At 42.8% G+C, this 15,688-nt stretch overlaps 1 protein-coding gene across 4 annotated transcripts in view; it reads left to right on the forward strand.

Annotated features, from left to right (window-relative positions):
• Nucleotides 1-15,688, forward strand: part of LOC132406214 (phosphatidylinositol 4-phosphate 5-kinase type-1 gamma-like) — a 232,539-nt gene that overhangs the window by 181,913 nt on the left and 34,938 nt on the right. For all 4 annotated transcript variants that reach the window (XM_059991548.1, XM_059991545.1, XM_059991547.1 and 1 more), the window contains 2 exons: nt 908-1,030; nt 9,923-10,073. In XM_059991548.1, the coding sequence (XP_059847531.1) occupies nt 908-1,030; nt 9,923-10,073 (274 nt within the window). The remainder of the gene's footprint in view (nt 1-907; nt 1,031-9,922; nt 10,074-15,688) is intronic.

Genomic DNA, 15,688 nt, shown 5'->3' on the forward strand with positions numbered 1-15,688 from the left:
GTGCTGGGTACTGGGCACTGACATCAGGGCTGGGCTGGGTACGGACATCAATTAGCACAGTAGTGGATTGAGAAATAAAAGGTATTAATCCTTTATCAATTCATACCCATACATTAACAAGATAACGGTAGCACTACTCTCAAAACATGCCTGGATATATTCATACAGGTTCGTGATACAATGTCACATGCAGGCTTCACTAAGGTGTTTTGTCAAGCCTGGATGCCATCCAGATGTTGTCCTTAATTAGAAAGGAAGTGGGAAGTACATACTTCCTGAAATAATGTTAATTTGAAGAAAGAACCATAAATGAGCTTTCTTGCTCTTTACATAATAAAATTTCAGAGTATACGGGACAGGCCATTTATCTACCTCCCCTTTAGCATGTGTGTAGTGACATTTTCCTCTTTATACTGTGAATGAAGTTATTTGCATAGTTTTCTATTTGGCAGTGACTATTTAAACACTCAAGTAGTCTTTTTATTTAACTACCCATCAGCAGTATATATTTGTGATGTGCTGGCAAAACAATGAAGTAGTTCTGTTTTTCATGTCCACCTCTTCCAAAGGCATTGATTGTTGCTGAGATAACTTTCACAACACTTATCCATCACGACCTTGCGGAAGTGTCAACAGATGATTTGTTCCATGTATTTGTCTTCTGGCAGAAAGATGCCAAAGTGCATTCCGTCCCACAATGCCCCATCCTGCATCTAGAAACTAAGATTTATTGACTTCCATAGAATTGTTCCAGCTCAGTACCAGCTATGTTGATGGAAAAGAGAGGATACAAGAATACATTTTTAATCAAATATTGCCTCTTGTAAATATTCACATATTCTTGTGTTTCGTAATCCACCAGAATTGTGTTGCATGTTCCTATTTTAAGTGATTTGTCTACCTCTAGATCCAATGATGATGCGGCAGTGGAAGCCAGCTTGCAGCAGGTCATGGTTGAATTGGAAGCCAAGTCTGGAATTGAGTCTGAAACTACATTGGAGGAAGGAACAGAAGAGGAAGAAGAAAAAACGTTAGTGTTTTATTACTCAGGATATCTGAGTGTGATATTTATAATTGTCATTCATAAAAAATAACAGTAATTAAGGTTAGTAGGAATGGCAGATTGCTATTTCATCACAAACATGGAATACTTTTCAGCTCATTGACCAACCAGATGAAAAATTTTTTGAAATTGTATGAGTATGGATTTTTTTCCAAGTGCAATGGAGAATAGTGCAAAAATTGTTTCTTCCCTGTAGATACCAACACAAACTAATGTAAGTGAAAAAGGAAATCACTCCTGATTGGTCAGAAGGCAAGAAATGGACTTTCTTAATTCACACCATGCTATATACTTGGTGTGTCATGAGACAGAAATGCTGCTCATAAAGTGGTAGTATGAAGCATCTTGAGATATGAAGCATTTATGGAGAGGAATAAACCGTTGACTTTTCAGGGTTAGACCCTTCAAGACTGGAACGAAAGGAGAAAAAGCCAGAATAAGGAAGTGGGGGAAGGGAGATGAGTATGAACTGGTAGGTGATAGGTAGAAGAGATAAAGGGCTAAAGAAGAAGGTGAGGAGTGTGGACTATGGGAGACAAGGAAGGAGGAGCGGCATTGGGTGACATAATAGGCAGGCGTGGAGCAGAGAAGAACTAAGGGGAGCCAGTATGGGGATTGAAAAAAGAGAGAAGGGGGAGGGGGAGAAATTACTTGAAGTTAAAGAAATCTCTGTTCATATCTTCAAGTTGAGGCTATCCAGATGGAATACAAGGTGTTGCTCTTCCAACCTGAGAGTGGCCTCATCATGACAATAGAGGAGGCCATGAACTGACATGTTGGAATGGGAAATCGAATTGAAATGGGTGGTTACAGGAATTCCCGCCTTTTGTGACAGTCAGAGCGAAGTTGCTTGACGAAGTGGTCCCCCAAGTTATTTTGTAGTTTGTTTGTCTAAACTTAAAATCAACTTTTTTTTTGTTTGGTGCTAGCAAATGTACAGTCATTGGAGAACAAGATTGAGGACCTAAAGGCAAGATTGCTGTATTGGAGGGAAATGAACAGTTGCAGCATCTGGGGTCTCACAGAGATATTGCTTACTCAAAATACACTAGATTTGGCAGTTCAGCTCAAGGGGTTCTCGATCTTCTGAATGGATTGATCTGCAGAACATTCAGGGAAGGCAAGAGGTGGGCCTCTGTGTTTCATGATAAACTCTTAGTGGAGTTTGCACACAGTGGTCTTGTCTCACTCTTGTTCCTCCAACCTAGAACACCTAATGATTAAGTACTGTCTGTTCTACTTACCAAGGGAGTTCTTGTCCATAATCCTGACTGCATTTTGCATACCACCAAAGGCTGATGTTAAGCAAGCACTTGATGTACTGAGTGCTGCAATTAGCCAACAAGAAATGCCAATGCCTTTCGAATCATTGTCAGGGACTTCAGTTAGGTTTCTTTGAAGAAATCTCTGCCCAATTATCATCAACATGCCAAACACGAGGAAATCTGCAGATGCTGGAAATTCAAAGAACACGCACAAAATGCTGGTGGAACACAGCAGGCCAGGCAGCATCTATAAGGAGAAGCACTGTCAACGTTTTGGGCCGAGACCCTTCGTTAGGACTAACTGAAAGGAAAGATACTAAGAGATTTGAAAGTAGTGGGGGGAGGGGGAACTGTGAAATGATAGGAGAAGACCGGAGGGGGTGGGATGAAGCTAAGAACTGGAAAGGTGATTGGCGAAAGTGATACAGAGCTGGAGAAGGGAAAGGATCATGGGACGGGAGGCCTCGGGAGAAAGGGTGGGGGGGAGCTGTTGTTGGCTGGCATACTAACCTCTACGCCGAGGCACAGCGACAACTCTCTGATACCTCCTCTTATTTACCCCTTGATCATGATCCCACTAAGGAGCACCAGGCCACTGTCTCCTATACCATCACCAACCTTATCAGCTCTGGGGATCTCCCATCCACTGCCACCAACCTCATAGTTCCCATACCCCGCACTTCCCATTTCTACCTCCTACCCAAGATCCACAAACCTTCCTGTCCAGGTAAACCTATTATCTCAGCTTGCTCCTGCCCCACCAAACTCATTTTTGCATACCTTGACACTGTTTTATCCCCCCTTATTCAATTTCTTCCCACCTATGTTCGTGATACTTCTCATGCTTTGAATTTTTTCAATGATTTTAAGTTCCCTGGCCCCCACCGCCTTATTTTCACCATGCAAGTCCAGTCCCTATATACTTCCATCCCCCACCAGAATGGTCTCAAAGCTCTTCGCCTCTTTTTTGGATTCCAGACCTAACCAATTCCCCTCTACCACCACTCTCCTCTGTCTAGCGGAATTAGTTCTTACTCTTAATAATTTCTCCTTTGGCTCCTCCCACTTCCTCCAAACCAAGGGTGTAGCCATGAGCACCCACATGGGTCCCAGTTATGCCTGCCTTTTTGTTGGCTTTGTGGAACAGTCCATGTTCCAAGTCTATACGGGTATCCGTCCCCCTCTTTTTCTTCGCTACATCGACGACTGCATTGGCGCTGCCTCCTGCATGTGTGCTGAGCTTGTTGACTTCATTAACTTTGCCTCCAACTTTCACCCTGCCCTCAAATTTACCTGATCCATTTCCGACACCTCCCTCCCCTTTCTTGACCTTTCTGTCTCCATCTCTGGAGACAGCTTATCTACTGAAACCTACTATAAGCCAACAGACTCTCACAGCTACCTGGACTATTCCTCTTCCCACCCTGTCTCTTGCAAAAATGCTATCCCCTTCTCACAATTCCTCTGTCTCCGCCACATCTGCTCTCAGGATGAGGCTTTTCATTCCAGGACGAAGGCGATGTCTTCCTTTTTTAAACAAAGGGGCTTCCCTTCTTCCACCATCAACTCTGCTCTCAAGTGCATCTCTCCCATTTACCACACATCTGCCCTCACCCCATCCACCCACCACCCCACTCGGGATAGGGTTCCCCTTGTCCTCACCTACCACCCCACAAACCTCCAGGTCCAACGTATAATTCTCCGTAACTTCCACCACCTCCAACGGGATCCCAGTACCAAGCACATCTTTCTTTCCCCCACCTTTCTGCTTTCCGCAGGGATCACTCCCTACGCGACTCCCTTTTCTACTCGTCCTCCCCCCCCCCCCCCCACCCCAATATCTTCCCACCGATCTCCGATCTCCCTCCTGGCACTTATCCTTGTAAACAGAACAAGTGCTACACCTGCCCTTACACGTCCTCCCTCACCACCATTCAGGGCCCCAGACAGTCCTTCCAGGTGAGGCAACACTTCACCCGTGAGTCGGCTGGTGTGGTATACTGCGTCTGGTGCTCCCAGTGTGGCCTTTTATATATTGGTGAGACCCAACGCAGACTGGGAGACCATTTCGCTGAACACCTATGCTCGGTCCGTCAGAGAAAGCAGGATCTCCCCGTGGCCACACATTTTAGTTCCACGTCCCATTCCCACTCTGATATGTGTATCCATGGCCTCCTCTACTGTCAAAATGAATCCAAACTCAGGTTGGAAGAACAACACCTTTGTTCTTAAGAACAATACCGGCTTTGTAGCCTCCAACCTGATGGCATGAATATTGACTTCTCTAACTTCCGTTAATGCCCCTACTCCCCTGCTTACCCCATCCCTGACATATTTAGTTGCTTTTTTTCTCTCTTTCTGCCCATCACTCTGCCTGTTCTCCATCTCCCTGTGGTGCTTCCTCCCTCCCCCTTTCTTTCTCCCGAGGCCTCCCGTCCCATGATCCTTTCCCTTCTCCAGCTCTATATCACTTTCGCCAATCACCTTTCCAGCTCTTAGCTTCATCCCACCCCCTCCGGTCGTCTCCTATCATTTCGCATTTCTCCCTCCCCCCCACTACTTCCAAATCTCTTAGTATCTTTCCTTTCAGTTAGTCCTGACAAAGGGTCTTGGCCCGAAACGTCAACAGTGCTTTTCTTTATAGATGCTGCGTGGCCTGCTGTGTTCCACCAGCATTTTGTGTGTGGTTATCATCAACATGTCACCTGGAGCACCACGGATTCCCACCCACTTGATCATACTGTTTTAATATGATTAGGAATGCCTACTGTTAGATCCTAGACTGCGTTTTGGGAAATCTGATCATCTGGCTGTCCTCCTCCTACCTGCATACAGGCAGAAGCTAAAGAAAAAGGTTCCAGAGGTAAGGACAACAAAGAGGTGTTGCAGGGGGCAAAGAAGTGGCTAGAATCATCAGAGGATCTGAACAAATATGCCACTGTTGTCATGAACTTTTCAAAGGCCCTCATGGATGGGTGTGTCCCCACAAAATCATTCAGAGTCTTCCCCAACCAGAAGCCCTGGATGAACCAAGCGATACACAATCTGATGAGGGCCAGATTAGTGGCATTCAGGACTGGCGATCAAGTAAAGTACAAGAGGTCCAGGAAGTACCTCTGGAAAGCTATCTGACATGCAAAGTGGCAATTCCAAACCAAAACGGAGTCACTAACAGATGCTTAACAGCTGTGGCAGGGCTAGAATGCTATCACCTCCTACAAAGTGAAATCAAGAGGCATATGAGGTTTTGCTTCCAGAAGACCTCAATGCCTTTTATACCCACTTTGACCATTAAAACATCAAGGCAACTTAACCAATTCACATGCCCACAACAAACCTGTAATTTCAGTCTGAGACTGACTTGAAAGTATCCTTCAGTAGGGTGAACCCATGGAATGCATCCGACCCAGTTGAGGTACCTGGCTGAGTACTGAAGACCTGTACTAGTCAACTGGCTGGTGTGTTCACTGATATCTTTAACCTTGTGCTTTGGCAGTCTGAGGTACCCGCCTTTTTCAAGCAGGCTTCAAATTATACCAGTGCCCAATAAGAACATAGTAACCTGTCTCAATGACTCTTGTTCAGTAGCACTTACATCCAGTGTGATAAAGTGCTTTGAGAGGTTGGTGATGAAGCATATCAAATCCTGCCTGAGGAGTGACTTGATCCTGCTCCAAGTTGCTTACAGTAACAACAGGTCAACAGCAGATGCCATTTCATTAGCGCTCTACTCAGCTCTGGAACATCTGCACAGTGAAGGTTCCTATATCAGGATGCTCTTTATTGTCTATAGCTCTACATTCCATACTATCCAAAACTAATCAATAAGCTCCAAGAGTTAGGTCTCAATACCTCTTTATGCAACTGGATCCTCAGTTTCTTGGCTTGTAGATTTGGATTGGCTACAAAACCTCCACAATCACCATTTGCACAGGTGCACCTCAAGGCTGTGTGCTTAGCCCCCTCCTCTGCTTGCTTTATACTTATGACTGTGAGGCAAAGTAGAGCTTCAATGCCATATTTAAATTTGCTGACAACAACACTAGTTGTGGGTGAGTCAAAGGTAGTGACAAATCAGCATAAAAGAGGGAGACTGAGAAACTGGCTGATTGGTGCAACAATAACAATCTCTCACTCAATGTCAGCAAAACCAAGCAGCTGATTATTGACAACAGGTAGAGAAAACTGGAGGTCCATACCTCATCAGGGGATTAGAGGTGGAGAGAGTAGGCAACTTTAAATTCCTTGGTGTTATTTCATCCAACACTATCAAGTTCAGGAACAGTTATTACCTCCTCAGTCATCAGGCTCTTGAGCCAGAGGGGATAACTTCAATCACCCCAATACAAAGTGATTTGTTGAACGATGGACTCTCTTAAGAACTCTGCAACTTCAATATGTACATTTAATGTCAGAGATATACATTCTGAAATTCTTTTTCTTCGCAAACATCCACAAAAACAGAGGATTGCCCCAAAGAATGAATGGCAGTTAAATGTTAGAACCCCAAAGCCTCCCCCCCCCCCCCATTCCCACCTCCCATGCACAAGCAGCAATAAAGCAATGACCCCTCTCCACCAGCAAACAAGCATCGGTACCGCCCCCCCACCACCACCGACCACACAAGTGTGCAGCAAAGCATCAAGAAAGACACAGACTTGCAGGACCCCAAAAGACTACTCATCACCCGGTATTCGACATACCACAGGCTCTCTCTCTCTCCCTAATAAGGGAAAAAGATGTGTCCCCATTTCATAGCAAGAGGGGAGACATAATAAACAACTGGCTGATTTATGGTGTTAAAAGTCTGTAGTGTTGCTCTTTCCGAGCTCTGTGCCCAAAGAACTCGTGTCCCTGGGCACACAGCCAGCAGCTAGCTCTCTGCTTTCAGTCTTCCGTGTACTCCCATGACACATCAGGCAACAGCACTGGGCTTGGATCGGCCTCCAGAGCCACGAAGATTCCGGCATCCTGAAGACACGCTAGTCTTCTAGGCTGCGTCCTTGGCATATCGAAAAGCAGCAGGTCGTGAGGCCCTGAGAGTAGGTCCCATTACCGAATTTAGCGTGTAACTCCAGGTCAGGGTTTTCAAAAGAACCTTGAAAGGGGAGAAAAGGGATATCAAAGATAGAAATAACGCTGTTTCCGAAAATACAAGATAGGGAGTTGCCATTAGGTGTCATCATCCTCCTAAGCTCATCCACTATTCTCGATATTTATTGTTTGTTTGTATATTTGTGTGGTTTTTTTGGTTGTTGGTTGGTTGTATTTGCACGGTTTGTTGTCTTTTGCATATTGGTTGTTTGTCTCCTTCCTGTGCGGTTTTTCATTGATTCTACTATGTTTAGTTCTATTTACTGTGAATGACCACATGAAAATGAATCTCAGGATAATATATGGTGATGTATATGTACTTTGATAATAAATTTACTTTGATATTTGAGCACTTGTGAATTTAAATGTTTAAAGATGATTGGAATTGGAAGAATGTCCAATTTTTAAAAGCAGTGCAGCTAAGCATCTTTAAGTAATAAGTAAAACATGGCTGCTTGCCTGAAAATTAAGTTTGGAGACAAAGATTTAGATGAGGGCATTGAAAACTATATCAGCAAGTTTGCTGATGATCCTAAACTGGATGGCAGTGTGACATGCGAAGAGGACGTTAGGAGAATACAGGGAGACTTGGATAGTCTGGGTGAGTGGGCAGATACTTGGCAGATGTCATTCAATGTGAATAAATGTGAAGTTATCCACTTTGGAAGCAGGAACAAGAGGGCAGAGTATTGACTGAACGGTGTAGAGTTAGGTAAGGGAGAAATGCAAAGAGACCTAGGAGTCCTAGTTCATCAGTCAATGAAGGTGAATGAGCAAGTGCAACAGGCAGTGAAGAGGGCAAATGGAATGTTGGCCTTTATTACAAGGGGAATTGAGTACAAGAGCAAGGATGTCCTTTTGCTTTTGTACAGGGCCCTGGTGAGACCACACCTGGAATATTGTGTACAATTTTGGTCTCCAGGTTTAAGGAAGAACATTCTGGCAATTGAGGAAGTGCAGCGTAGATTCACTAGTTTGATTCCTGGGATGGCAGGGCTGTCTTACGCAGAGATTAGAGAGATTGGGCTTGTACACACTGAAATTGAGGAGATTGAGAGGGGATCTGATTGAAACGTTTAAGATAATTAAAGGATTTGATAGGATTGAGGCAGGAAATATGTTCCAGATGTTGGGAGAGTCCAGTACCAGAGGGCATGGATTGAGAATAAGAGGTCAGTTATTTAAAACAGAGTTGAGGAAGAACTTCTTCTCCCAGAGAGTTGTGGAGGTGTGGAATGCACTGCCTCGGAAGACGGTGGAGGCCAATTCTCTGGATGCTTTCAAGAAGGAGCTAGATAGATATCTGATGGATAGGGGAATCAAGGGATATGGGGATAAGGCAGGGACTGGGTATTGATAGTGAATGATCAGTCATGATCTCAGAATGGCGGTGCAGACTCGAGGGGCCGAATGGTCTACTTCTGCACCTATTGTCTATTGTCTAAAGAGATATTGGAGGCAAATAGGAGGCATCAGTCATGATGAAAAATTTCATCCAAAAAATTGACCATTTCCCTCCATTGGTGGCACAGTAATGTCGCGGTCAGTCTAACACTTTACCTCACCCATGGTCAGAAGATCGGGTTCAATTCCTGCCACTCTTCGTAAGGAGGTTGTACATTCTCACTGACTGCATGAGTTTTCTCTCCTCTTCCAAAAAAGATATGTTGTTAGGGGTAGTAAGTTGTAAGCATGCTATGTTGGCACTGGAGCTTGATAACATTTGCGAGCTGCCCCCAGCACATCCTCAGACTGTTTTGTTTGTTGATGCAAGAGACACATCTTGCTGTATGTTTCAAGGCACATATGACAAATACAGCTTATCTTCCAAAAAAACCTTTAGATGCTGTCTGAACCATTGAGTTTCTCTACCTCCTTTGTGTGTTACACTAAAAATGAAGTTTCTTCCTACATGCTAAAGGGATGCTGAACAAAACATATAAAATGCTGGAGGAACTCAGCAGGTCAAGCAGCTTCTATAGTAATGAATAAACAGTTGACATTTTGGAGTTCATGCTGCCTGACCTGCTGAGTTCCTGCAGCATTTAGTGTGTGTTGCTCTGGATATCCAGCATCTACAGAATCTCTTGTGTTTCCAAAGGCATGCTGGTTGCTCGGTTAATTGTCTACTGTAAATTGCCCCAGTGTAAGTTAGTGGGAAGACAAAGGGGAGGAGTTAATGGGGATGTGAGCAGGAAAATGTGATTGGTTCAGCTAGGTGTTTGATATAGTTGGGACTTGGTGAGCATAATGGCCTATTTGTGTACTACATGACAAAATAACATTGTTCAAAGTACTTTGCATTTTATCTGTGTACTGACGCTCTGCTCCCAGAACTATAGATTGTTTTTAATGTATTGGCACACTGCCCCAATAATTGAGTGTCTGTATACACATGCATCAGTTATCTGTTTCTCAGTGGGTTAAGTTAAACCCATTAACATTCATGAGTTCTTTCATATTGGAAGCCTTCTGATTCCTGTATACATTTTCATGTTAGGGAAGTTCCTTCAGCATCTGCACGTACAAGTTCTACTATCACTTTGGAAGCAGACACTGTGAGCCAAATCTCGGAGGCAGCCAGCCATGCGTCTGAGGAAGCAGAAGATGACGAAGATGATGAGGAAGTTCCAGTAACAGACATTTACTTTGTGAGTATAAAAGACAATTGGCAATTTTGTCTGATTTGTAGCAAAGCAGATCGTCTGTGTAAAGCAATTTAATCTGAAGGGTATCATTATATTTCTAGTTCCACACAAAATATTTGAGCACTATTATTTCACAGATGGCTCTCTAACCCTGGAAACCACCACCTACAGCAAAGCTTACAATGTGACACCTGCCCAAGAAGATATCTTGCTTAAAATTTGTGCCACTATCTATCAACACTGGTCACAGGTGGTTAAGTCTAGCTTTCTTGCAGTTTGGTTACTTTTAAGCATCGGCCACATTTGAAAGTCATTCTCTTAGCTTAGTCATGGATGGTAGCTTTGTGAATTCTATCAAAATTGAGCATCCTTCTCTGTATTCAATCATTGAGCATTCCAGAGTTATTGGGAATTGGCTACAATGTATGAAGATGTGAAAAATTTCAAATCTAAGTAATCTGCTTGCCTTTTGGTAAGTCTGCATTTGTAGAGTATGAGAATCTACATCTTTTACTTAGGATGCATATCTTTTACATTATTTAGTAATATTGTGGTTCTTAATCTACCATTATGATGCTCACTAATGTTTATATTTTATGAGTAACTGTGCTGTTTATGATATTACATTTGTGGAGTTGTAGACACTTATGAGCTATCAAATAAAAATTGATACCTATGCAGGTTTATTAGATCATAAACTTATTGTCTTGCCCAGTTGGAGGGAGAGTTGCAAAAATTGGTAAATTATTTTATTATTATATGTACATCGGTATGTACAGTAAAAATACAAATCAATTCATTGTAACAGGGCATTGAGGTAAGGTAAAACATACAAGGGAAAACAATCACAGAATGAAGTGTTGCAGTGACAGAGAAAGTGACAGTGCAGGTAGACAGTGACGTGCAAGGTCATAAAGAGGTGGATTGTGAGGTTAAGTGTCCATCTTACCTTACTAAGGACCAGTTCAAACGCCTTACAATAGCAGGATAAATACTGACCTCAAGTCTGATAGTGTATGATTTCAGTCTTTTGTATCTTTTATCCAAAGGGGGCAAGGGGGGGGTGTTGTCTGGACTGGGTGTGGTTGTTGATTATGTTGGCTGCATTCCTGATGCAGCAACAAGTTTACATGTAGATTTTGGAGGGGAGCCCTTGATTGAACGCCTTCAGACTTCATCTGAACTCTGGTTCAGATGGCCCTGTATACCTTCAAACCAAGAATTACATTGACCTTTAGCTCCAGCCTGTACCTCAGCCACCTCCACCTCCGAGCCAAGACCTTTCTCACTGCCACTGAGCTCCTAGGCTCCCTTTCCCTCACCACTCTGCCACAACCCCAGGTCTCTCGGGCTCCCTGTCACCTTTTGGGTCCTCAAACCTCCATCTTCTTCCTCCCACCCCCCCTTCCCTGAACACTCCAACCCTCTCCTCTCTTCTGATGCCTCTAACTCTCTGATCCCAGCTCTAATCTGCATTTTCACCATTCCCTCTGACCTTCCGCTCTTTGAGGTGGAACATTCTGTCCTTAGCAAGGGCTTTTGTCCCCTTTTGCCCCCAACTCAGTGAATTCCAAGCCCACTTCTTTGGCAATGACTTCCCACCCCTTTCTTCCACCTGATACCCCATGCAAGGCTTATTGAGAAAGTAAGGAGGTATGGGATCCAAGGAGACATTGCTTTGTGGATCCAGACTGGTTTGCCCACAGAAGGCAAAGAGTGGTTGTAGATGGGTCATATTCTGCATGGAAGTCGGTGACCAGTGGTATGCCTCAGGGATCTGTTCTGGGACCCTTACTCTTCGTGATTTTTATAAATGACTTGGATGAGGAAGTGGAGGGATGAGTTAGTAAATTTGCTGATGGTACAAAGATTGGAGCTGTTGTGGATAGGGTGGAGGGCTGTCAGAGGTTGCAGCAGGACATTGATAGGATATCAAACTGGGCTGAGAAGTGGCAGATGGCGTTCAACCCAGATAAATGTGAGGTGGTTCATTTTGGTAGGTCAAAAATGATGGCAGAATATAGCATTAATGGCAAAACTCTTGGCAGTATAGAGGATCAGAGGGATCTTGGAGTCCGAGTCCATAGGATATTTAAAGCTGCTGCACAGGTTGACTCTGTGGTTGAAGGTATATGGTGCATTGGCCTTCAACAGTCGTGGGATTGAGTTTAAGAGTTGAGAGGTAATGTTACAGCTATATAGGACCCTGGTCAGACCCCACTTGGAGTACTGTGCTCAGTTTGGTCGCCTCACTACAGGAAGGATATGAAAACCATAGAAAGGGTGCAGAGGAGATTTACAAGGATGTTGACTGGATTGGGGAGCATGCCTTATGAGAATAGGTTGAGTGAACTTGGCCTTTTCTCCTTGGAACGACAGAGGATGAGAGGTGACCTGATAGAAATGTAAAAGATGATGAGGTTTTTTTTCCCCAGGGCTGAAATGGCTTGCACGAGAGGGCACAGTTTTAAGGTGCTTGGAAATAGATTCAGAGGATATGTCAGGGGTAAGTTTTTTACGTAGAGAGTGGTGAGTGCATGGAATGGGCTGCTGGCGATGGTGGTGGAGGTGGATACGATAGGGTCTTTTACGAGACTCCTAGATAGGTACATGGGGCTTAGAAAAATAGAAGACTAGGAGTAGTCCTAGGTAATCATAATGTTCAGGCACAGCTTTGTGGGCTGAAAGGCCTGTATTGTGCTGTAGGTTTTCTATGTTTCTATGCATGAGATAATATTGATAGACCATTTAGAAATCTGTCATTGAAGGGGAACAAGCTGTTTCTGAATTGTTGAGTATGGGTCTTTAGCTGTTCTTTCTCCTCCCTGGTAGTAGTAATGAGAGGAGGGCATGCCCTTTGTGATAGATGTCACCTTCTTGAGGCACAACGTCTTGAAGATGTCCTTGATGGTATTAGAGGGTTGTGCTCCACTGTGGCAGAAAATCCGTTTTCTAACAAAGAAAAGGGAGTGTTCTTGATTATTCAGTTTCCTACTTGTGGTCCTCAGAAAGGTAGTATTTTGATATCTCTGTGAAACTTAGACATATAGCTTTCAAAATGATCAGCAGCTTGCTAGTTCTGACAACTAAGTAGAATAGAAGTAAGCCAAATCCTAAATAAGATGACACTAGTGACCACGGCAACGTTCTGAAATATTTAGTCCAGTAATCTGAAGATTAGCTGGCCATGTCAAAAACCCCATGCTGTATAGTATGACAAAAGCTTCCTCAGTGCCATTTTAAATGAACAATATATAACTGATAGGCAAAAAAGTTGGATTGTTTTGGATCACTGGATAGTTGTTAGGTCACTCACTAATATTAAATCAACCATGAAATCTGTAGAGCTAATATTAAATCAATCATAGCCCTAACCCTATTGTTATTTATTCAAATTTGAATAGATATGTAAGTTAGTTATTATGTTAAAGTAATAATTTTCTTTGGGCACAGTTTATTAAAGCAATCATTTCTTTCATTATGTATAATCACCAGGAATATACACATCTATTGATAATATATGTAGATGTATTTACAGCCACTTTACTGTGCATTCTTGCTTGGCTGGCTACAGCTTTCACTCTATAAACCCCCTTCCTTTTAAGGTGCTCCTTAACACCCACTCATAGCTCTTTGACCATGGGCATTTTTGTCTGTTGAAGCTAGACTGCATTAACATTGCAATCATGAAAAATCATTGTAAATCCACTGTTTTTATCTAATTAGCTGAGGAAGGTTATATTGAATATGAGATTACCTGGATTTAATTTTTGTTTTATTATTGTGGTGCCTATATGAGAATGTACTGATAGTTCTGAATTTTTCATGTTGAATATTACTGTTTAGTATTAAGCTATTAAATGTAATATTTCAGCTTTTAATCCTCTTTAACGAACATTTTGATAACTTTCTCTTATCAAAGTTATTTTGGGTTCTTTGACACTCTCTTGTGCAATCTATTTTCTTGAATGCTTTTGGAGAATGTGAGTTGAGACCTAGGAATTTTTTGTTGTGTCAATGTCCTGTGCTGTAGATCTGGGTTGTTCCTCAATTTCTTTCTGGTTTCTGTATTGCAAAATTAAGCTCAACAGTGTTCACAGCTTGAAGTATGTGTTCATTCTAAATTCTGTGCACCAACACAATATATAGGCTTCTGATGTTGGGATCTGGTGTGACTAGGTATCTATCCACTGTAAGTACGGGAAACCAGTCACCTCAAAATCCATTCAAACACAATGCCAAGGAAAAGAGCTATGTGCAGTTGAAAACCTGCATTACTCAGAATAGATCTATTTCACTTACATTTCTTTGTCTATCAGAAAATTCATTTCTTGGCTACTTTTAAAACATCAGACCACAGCTAAGTATTGTGTGTAATTCTGGTTGCTGCAGTAAAGAAAGGACATGATTGCAATGGAGAGGGTAGAGAGGAGATTCTACCAGGATGTTATGAGGAAAGTCTGGGTAGGCTAGACTTCTTTCCAATGGAACAGACCTGGCGAATGGGGGGAGAGAATCTGATAGAGGTGTATCAAATTATGAGAGTCATAGATAAGATACCTTGCTTAGCCCTATAGAATAATATCTTACTGTATATAACCAGAGGACATTGGTGTAAGTGAGCAGTTGGAGGGTTAGAGAGGATCTGAAAAGTAATTTTCCCACCCAATAGGCGGTTACAATCCAGAACACTTATCCTGAGAAAATAGTGGAGGCAAAGGCTCACACATTTAAAAAGCATCTAGACCAGGGGTCAGCAACCTTTACCACTGAAAGAGCCACTTGGACCCGTTTCCCACAGAAAAGAAAACACTGGGAGCCGCAAAACCCGTTTGACATTTAAAATGAAATAACACTGCATACAACGTTTTGTTTTGCCTTTATGCTATGTATAAACAAACTATAATGTGTTGCATTTATGAAATTGATGAACTCCTGCAGAGAAAACGAAATTACATTTCTGCATGCAACAAAAACATTTTGACCTCCGAAAAAAAGACGTTGGGTTGAAGGTAACTTTTAAGTAAAATACTCAACGTCTATTTGAGTCCTCCCTGTATTTATGAAAAACGCCAAACTTAAATTTGCCGCCAGCAGCAAACCAAAAATAACGTCAGCCAGCTGTCAACCTGAAAAATAAAAGGACTATTTCACTGAACAATGAAAACATATGAATATACGTAAAATAATAGGCAATTAAAATATTTATCATCCTTGTTCAGGTTGACTCACACCTGACAATGCAGTCGTATTCAGTAGGGATGGATCGATGCTTAGGGGAGTGACCAGGAAGGATAATGTGTTTTTTTCCTCTCTGAACTCACAGAAGCGTTTCCCAAACGATGTTTGCATTGCGATGATTGCAGAATGTAAATACTCTGAATTTATCATGTCGTGACCTTTTTTGAACTCTCTCAAATTGGGGAAGTGAGACAATGTGCCTTTCTGTAAATCTCTGGCAGGCAACGTCAACTTGCGCTCGAATGCCAAAACATCCTCCAACATGTGCAGGGCTGTACGTCCTTACCCCGTTGAAGAGCTGTGTTCAGCGTGTTCAGGTGCACTGTCATGTCTACCATGAAGTGTAGCTTTTCCAGCCACTCTGGCTGTTCCAGCTC

This window comes from Hypanus sabinus, chromosome 16, assembly GCF_030144855.1.
Source record: "Hypanus sabinus isolate sHypSab1 chromosome 16, sHypSab1.hap1, whole genome shotgun sequence".
Taxonomy (NCBI): Eukaryota; Metazoa; Chordata; class Chondrichthyes; order Myliobatiformes; family Dasyatidae; genus Hypanus; species Hypanus sabinus.